A 7,990-nucleotide genomic window follows, 5' to 3' on the forward strand; every position below is an offset into this window, starting at 1 on the left:
AGGGGGAGGAAAAAAGAAAAAAGAAAAAAAGCTCCTCGTTTGCTCAAAAGATATATAACTATCAAGAGGAAATGCAATAAAGCTGTCGACATTTCATGACACAGAGATGTGCCTCATTTGTAACAGGAATCCAAAACACTGTCTTTTAGCGAACATGTTAAAAAGCTCAAACACAGAATGTAATACAGAACGACATTCCAGTGAATCAGCAGGGACAATTACAAAGATGGAAAGACGCACAAGGGCAGGGTTTCTTCTGTTTACTCAAGGATGGCCCACTGCATGATGAAACGCAGCAAAGAGAATAATGATTCGGTTCTCAAGAAATTCTCTCACTGCAGTAAAAACCTCAAGAAAGGCTTTTACCGGCTACATTTCTGTCATAACGATAACATGTTAGTGAACTCCAAGTATTCTGTGACTCGCCCCATTTGAGAATGTGAGGAGAAAGGAACAGAAAAAAATCTCAGTAGATTAAAAAGGAGCACCGGTGTGGATTAATCATTACCCAGATTAGCAAACACGGATTACAGGGACATAAAACACCACATTAGAGATCACTGTTAGGAAAGACACCACATTGTGTTAAAGTGACGAGTTAAACAGGGTGTGTCGCACAATTTCCCGTTAAATTACTCATGCAGCCAAATCCTCCGGGATGAACTCGAGCATGCAGAGAGGTCCCCAGTCTCCAAGACGTACCATGTTGACTATAGATTTGATTAATTTCTCAGCCGACTCTGAGCCCGGGTCACCTTCTTTAATCTTGACCACCGGGACTTCCATTACTCGGATGGCCTGTAAAAAAAAAATTTAAGCGTTCGAACATCAACCTGGCAACCCGTTGGCTTACAAATTCATCCCGATATCCGCACGAGCCAGGAGGCAAGAACTTCTAACAAATGTCAACCCAAGTCTGGGAAGAAAAGTTCTGAGGATTCAAAGTGCCGAGTGGTCGATTCGCCCAACCGCTGCTTTTTACCTCTGATTAAGCTGTGTGGATGTGCCCCTACTGCAGAGTGGGAACAGGGACAGAGCATTTCAAAGAGCCTGGCCATCTGACAACTCTCTTATGCTTTCTCAAGGGCAAAAATACCTGGATTCCTCCACCCCCAACTATACAGACACTTGAAGGAACATCTTAACCTCACCCAGGGCTCCCTCTATAACCCAGAGTGAAACACTAAAAACAAACAGAAGATGAGGAATTCAAAAAAAACTTTCCATCCGAATTCTTTGATGGTTCCCCTCCCTAAATCTAAAACATACTGTAGGACTCCAAAACTGAGATCAAAAGTTTTAAAAACCATAATAAATTACTTAAGACAATAACATGAGCAGTGTAATCTGATTTTTTCTCTATTTTAGACCCACATGCGCATATTTATATGCATATTTATTGCTTAAGACAAACTGAAATGAAACTTGTAGAAAAATCTTGTGCTTTAAGGTCATTAGAATTTACAACTAGGCGTGTGCAATAAAATAATTTTTTTTTTAATCATATCATAATACTTAAAGCATTACGATACATGATAGACACGGTAATATCACAAGAGTTTGGGATTACGAGGTTCCAGTTAAAAAGGATTAAAGTATATGACAAAAATGTATCATAATACTTAGACATGAAATCATGCATCATGATATTTGCTCACAAACTGCTGGCAAAACCGTAGTCTTGCATTTTTAATTAATTTTTTAGCTTTTATATATGCTTTTATTTAAAATGTCCATCCATCCTTTTACAGTACCACTTATGCTACACAGGAAGCCTGGAGCCTATCTCAGGGGACTCGGGGCACAAGGCGGGGGACACTCTGGACGGGGTGCCAACACATCGCAGGACACGATCACGTGCACACACACACACACCCATTCACACACTACGGACAATGTAGAGATGCCAATCAGCCTACAACACACGTCCTTGGACTAGGAAAGGAAAGCGGACCACCTGGAGCAAACCCCCGAAGCACCAGGAGAACATGGAAGCTCCGCACACGCAGGGCGGAGGTGGGATTTGAACCCCCATCCCCAGAGGTGCGAGACAAACATGCTCACCGTTCCCCCGCTTATATTTAATGTCTACAAGATAAATAATTTAACACTGAAAAGTATGGAAGAATTATTAACAAATTTACAATTTTAAAAAGATTCAAAACAGTACAAAACCTTTGCATCTAATTATCCACCAAGTTTGCAACTGTTATTTAAAAGATGTCACATATTAGAAAAGTGTATTGTGACATAATGCATTATATTAGGGCCGGGCAATAAAGCGGGATCGGCATTTATCGACGGTACACCTTTATCGGTAGCGATAGAAAAAATGTTCAATATAACATTGGATAAAACGTAAACAGGCGAAGTTTGATTGCATGAACGACCCTCAAGCGTGCGCCGTCCCTGGATCATAAACATATCATATGCCTTGATAAAGGAGTGTGCTACGAGTGACAAGCAAACAGCCAATAACAAGTTGCGTATTTGTGGGGTTCGGTTACGTCATCGCCATGTGACCTCAGAACACACGCGAAAATGAGTTCAGAGGCTGCTGAGGAGATTGTGAATAAAAAAAGGACGTCAGCCCACCAGTGTGGCAGAACACCGCTGTGTATAAGATTTGTAGTGCGCATGCGCAGGGCTCCGCACATGTACAGTGCCATTTAAAAAAAGATTACAATTTATCGATACCAAATGATACGCATCATATCATCGTAATAAATGTTTTAGCTGTACCGCCCAGCCCTACATTACATCACTATTATCATACTGGTATCATCTTATTGTCCAGTATTTAACCAAAATCAAATTAGGACACACCCCAGCATCTACTCAATTTTACGACTCCAGTGATTTCACTATTAACATTTCACAGAGACACATTCCTTATATTTTACAGCGAAAGCCAGACAACCACATTAAAAAAAAGTGCCTAATTTCTTTCTGAAAATTAAGGTAAATATAAGACAGCATTCAACAACCTGAGATGAAGCGCATTCAAAACCACAAAAGCAAGACAGCCACTGTCAGAAGGTAATTGTTTTAAGGATGTGTAGGAGTAAAATGTCAACATTTAAAGTGTGGAACATTTAGCTCCTGACAGCAATCTCATTTAAAATGGAAATTGGGCCGGCACCTAAATGCAAACATGGAGAACAGATTTACTCACTCAACATTAAGAACCTCAGCTACTCTATCAAGGTACACTCCTGAACCAACAGGATGTCTCTTCTGATGAAACTGTACCGTTAAGCACTACAGGCTCCTACAACAAAACAATTCTGTTAAACATATTTGCTGGTAGCTGACTGCTCCTGCCTACATCCATTCATTAACATGAAATTCAATTCGAGTAATGGAAAAACATAATATTCACCGGACGCGGGAAGAAAAACATGTCATCGTTAAATTCCTGACTCGTTGTAAGCAGGAAAACGGCTATTAATTGCGACCATGATTCGCTGACACTAAGACAAACCGCAGGGACAGAAACTCTGAACCGAGACATAATTCTTGTGCAGAAAACAGGAAACACTGTCTGCACTGATCTGTCCGCAGATATAACTACCGGCAGGCAAAAATAACCTAATAGCAGGAGAGGGGCAGATTTTTTTTTTTTGCAGGAGTCCTGTAGATGCTGTAATGCATCATTCCCACTGGCTATACACAAAACGGCATAAAACAAAGTAATAATCACTTTTCAAGCATTTTCCAGATGTTCTTTCTTTCCATCAATTAGTGTTATTAATTACGATGTTTTCATACACCCGTTACGTAATGAACAAACAGATGTACAATCTGTACTGGATTGCCAAAAAAAAAAAAATGCTCGATTTTGCGGTGCCTTTTCTCAAGATTTGTGATTTTTTTTTTTTGCAGAAAACTACTTGAAATTGGTCAAATTGTAATGGTCTTTTGCAGTGATGTCTGTTGGTAAATGAGACGTGTCGTGACGTGTCTTGACCCATATATTCGGTAATTTTGAAAAACTGCAAGCTCCTCCAAATTTTGCAGCGTTTGCATTCATTTCTGTGATCGCAAAATCCTGGAGGGACTGCTTTTATCTTGTGCGTCTTGTGATTATACAGCTATAAACTGAAAACGTGATGTGCCTTGTAATAGTTTAGCTATAATGTGCCATGCTTTAATATTCGTCTAGGTTAATTAAACTATTATTAATTTGTCATTTTCCTTTTATTTATTTTTTTTAAATCATGCCATAATCTATCAAAACTCTCAATGCTTGCAGAACACTTATTTTTGTAAGGTTTTTTTTTTCCCCAATAGGCTTATTTGCATATGGCTATCTTCTGCCCTGCTTTGTCAAACGTATACAACACATCACTGCTTTTCCGTTAAGACAGCAAGACAATTTGAGTTTACCTCAAGCGCCTTTATAAGTGCAGCATCTCCGCCCACTTCCCTCACCAGCACAACCCTGGCCTCCACTCGCCGCAGCATTTCTGAAAGACATTTTTTTTTTTTTAAGCCCAGCAGCACAATGAGCCTCCTAGGAAATACAAAGGCTGTCATACAGAACATACACAAAAAAGAAGGGGGGGCACCCAGTCCCCTTTACAATAGCTGAAATAAATGACAAGCCAGAAGAAATGACGGTTCATTCTGACAATGGAGAGCAAAGGGCCATGTTGTTTTACCCTCTGCGTCGTCCGAGGTCAGGCCGAGGAACGTCTGCTCCTTGGAGGTCTCGGCCATCCTGGAGTCAAAGACGGAGGAGTCCACAAGCAGGCTACGGATCGTCCCGAAAGTGTTGTCGGCCATGGCGTCACAACCCAGTTCTGTCCAGAATAAGAAAAAAAACTCATAATTGAGAACTGAAAGGCCTTGACTTGCAGAGTTTGTATCCAGCACTTCTTTTTACTACTGATTACAGCAGGTAGTGCCGCTGCCTTGCAGCTCCAGGGTTCGATGCTGAGCTCGGGTTGTTGTCTGTATGGAGTTTCCTCAAGATTCTCCAGTGACTCAAAAACACACCAGCATTTGGATAGTCTATAGAAAAAAAATAGTGCCTAGGTGTGAATACATATGTGGTGCTCTGCAATGGGTTGGTGTCCCATTAAGGCCGCATTCCTGCCTTGAGCCCAGTGTTCCCAGTATAGGCTCCAGATCCACTGACCAGGAATAAAGTGCTTACTGAAGATGAATGAATGAATGAATGAATGATTATTAGGTTGCAGAACGTTTTAAACAGTTGAGTGGTTTTCCATGCAGCTGTTAGTCTAGATGTGGAAAATAATATAAAATACAGCATAAGCTGAGCCGACATAAAGCAGATTTAAACAGCTGGAAAGGATTCCTACTTATTAACCAGCTAGCTGTAAGGTGAATGAAACGAGTAGAAACAATCTGGTTCAACATCTTATACAATGAATGGAAGACCACAGAGGACACTTTTATTATGAGATACTTGTATTCTACTAAAAGAGTGCACCTAATATCTGTTTTCCAGTCAAGTTCGAGGTAAAATCCTTATGTTTCGGTGCATTTCTGTAAATATAACCGCTTTCAAACACTGACAGCTCTGTGGCAGGTGAAGGGGAGCGGTCGAGACAGTGCCAAAATGCCGGACTATCTAACTAATTAGACTCAAGTAGGTAAAATAATAATAATAATAATAATAATAATAATAATAATAATAATTCTGAGTTCAATACAACATCTTACCAAGAGCTCAACTGCAAGCAGCCGTTATAAAAGGTGTTGAGAACTTGCCCAAACCGAGAGTTCAGCTGGCTGGTTGACCAGCTAAGCTAAGCAGGTTAGCTACCTAGCACACTGGCTAGTTTCGACTCTGCTACTAACTTACCAACCGGAACAAAGCAAAGTTATCGCTCAGTAATAATAGCGGCTCTTATTCCGTTTAGCGCCGAAGAAAAAAAAAGTTTGTTCCAAAAAGTTACACCAATACTATGAAACGAGTCTAAACATCAAATCCATTTTAATCAAGGCACTATACGTCCAACCGCATTCAACTCACTTTCCCGAATTCAAAACGTCGAGCAAGCCGAGCAGCCGCGCGCTCATTGGCTGGGCGCTATGACGTCAGCGGAACTAGTGAGTCACGCTTTTTGATTGGCTGCTGAATTCAAACAGCGAATGCATGCTTTTTTTGGTGTGCAGTTGACGCTGTGTTTGCAGGATGACCTCAACTTCAGGCATCATATTCAGTTTATCTTTTTTTATTATTATTATTTTAAATGTTTCAATTGGTTTTATTATTATTATTATTATTATTATTATTATTATTATTATTGTTGTTGTTGTTGTTGTTGTTGTTGTTGTTGTTCGGTAAGCACTATATCCTGGAACACTAAGCACAAGGTGGGAGAATTCACCCCAATGGCAGGGCACCATGCTCACACATTCATACAATTATTCACACCTAGGGGCAATTTAGCATAGTTAGTCCACCTACCTGCATGCTTTAGACAGTGGGAAAAAACTGAACAAACCAAAGGAAACACAAGGAGTACATGAGACACAGCAGACAGACAGTAACCTGAGCTTAATTGTGAGGCAACAATTATTATTATTATTATTATTATTATTATTATTATTATTATTATTATTAACCTTCATATAGGTATTTGGTAATGCTAATCAGCCTACAGTGCATGTCTTTGGACTGGGGGAGGAAACCAGAGTACCTGGAGGAAACCAGGGGAGGACATGATAACTCCACATACACAGAGTGGAGGCAGGACTCACATCCCCAACCCCAGAGGGGTGAGGCAAACTTGCTGACCACCGAGCCAGCATGCTCCTATTATTATTATTATTATTATTGTTGTTGTTGTTGTTGTTATGTTCCTTCGTATAAGTATCCTGGGATAAAGTGTTAAGAAGGCACTCCATTCAAGCTACAAGATGAAAGATGGAAGAAAAAGGGGTTTTGTGTATAAATGTAAAAGTATGCTGTTTCCTTTGTAAAGTGAGTCTTGTGCATGAATAAGGAGACATGCTTCTTACTTTTTCAGAGGCAGAGCTTCTCATGGTGAGTGCAGGGATCATAAAGAGTCAGCAGCAGACAGACAACAGCAATTTATGTCACCATAAGCAGGCCCTGACATGAAGGTTAGTTAGCCCATTTTCCTTCAACTTTCAGTTGCAAAGCCTGCATTATTCCTGTAAAGAAAACCTCTTTTAATTATGTTATGTTTGGAGCTTCTTTTTTACCTTTAAATGACAGCATGCCATCTATCCAGGCGGCCAAATATGTGTGCGAGGACATGCATTCCATTAAGGCGCCAAGCAAGGCTGGATATGTATTTCAAAAACTATGGGAGTGCAGTTGTGGGAGTGTCAATAAGTTTGAAGAAAATGCGTATTATGCCTAACATTTCAGCCATGCACCTTAAACCTTAGGCCAAGACAAATTCACTACACGGCAGGTGTCTGACAAATGAAGCCATCATTGGTGTCTCCTAAAGCGACACAAAGCAAAACAGCAGCCTTTTTTTTTTGGCAAATGAGACCTCCTCTTGAAGATCGGAATCTTTGTTCCTGCCAGCATGCTTGCTCCAGATGCACGGTCTCATGATGAAATTCCTCCCATGCCAGCTTCAAAAAGGTTGAGAGGATTTTGTGCCGAGCCTGAAGGACACATTGACTAGAGTTAGTGAGAATTTTTTTGTGTTGTTTAGTTTTTTTGTTCTCCCTTTTATTTTAGGTTTCTGTCTCTTCCTTTGTGCTAGATGTGCACTCTCTCCGTTGCTTCACGGGTCCCTCTGGAGCTTGAAAGCCCCCTCCTCTGTAGAATAAAGCCCACTGAAGCTTGCCTTGCCCTCTCCTTCTTTCTGTCAGTCTTCTCCACACTGACTGACTAACACAGACTACATGTTCGTGCGAAACAAGCGCCTTTCCCACAGAGCCCACGAACACGCAGTCGTCTGTCGGAGACTGCAAGACAATCCAGAATTCATTTGGAGAATGAAATTTATCATTCTGTCACAAAAGTAGACAC

At 40.6% G+C, this 7,990-nt stretch overlaps 1 protein-coding gene across 3 annotated transcripts in view; it reads right to left on the reverse strand.

The window, feature by feature from the left end:
- ect2 (epithelial cell transforming 2) overlaps positions 1-6,147 on the reverse strand; it is a 29,835-nt gene extending 23,688 nt beyond the window's left edge. The window contains exons 1-4 of one of the 3 annotated variants that reach the window (XM_053635137.1): positions 5,692-6,145; positions 4,665-4,805; positions 4,390-4,469; positions 703-798 (exon numbers count right to left, since the gene is read on the reverse strand). In XM_053635137.1, coding sequence (XP_053491112.1) covers positions 703-798; positions 4,390-4,469; positions 4,665-4,788 — 300 coding nt within the window. In that variant the 5' untranslated portion in view covers positions 4,789-4,805; positions 5,692-6,145. Of the gene's footprint in view, positions 1-702; positions 799-4,389; positions 4,470-4,664; positions 4,806-5,691 lie in introns of all 3 variants that reach the window. The other 2 variants (XM_053635136.1, XM_053635138.1) reach the window with 2 other exon arrangements.
- Positions 6,148-7,990: the final 1,843 nt, after the last annotated feature.

This window comes from Ictalurus furcatus, chromosome 10, assembly GCF_023375685.1.
Source record: "Ictalurus furcatus strain D&B chromosome 10, Billie_1.0, whole genome shotgun sequence".
Taxonomy (NCBI): domain Eukaryota; kingdom Metazoa; phylum Chordata; class Actinopteri; order Siluriformes; family Ictaluridae; genus Ictalurus; species Ictalurus furcatus.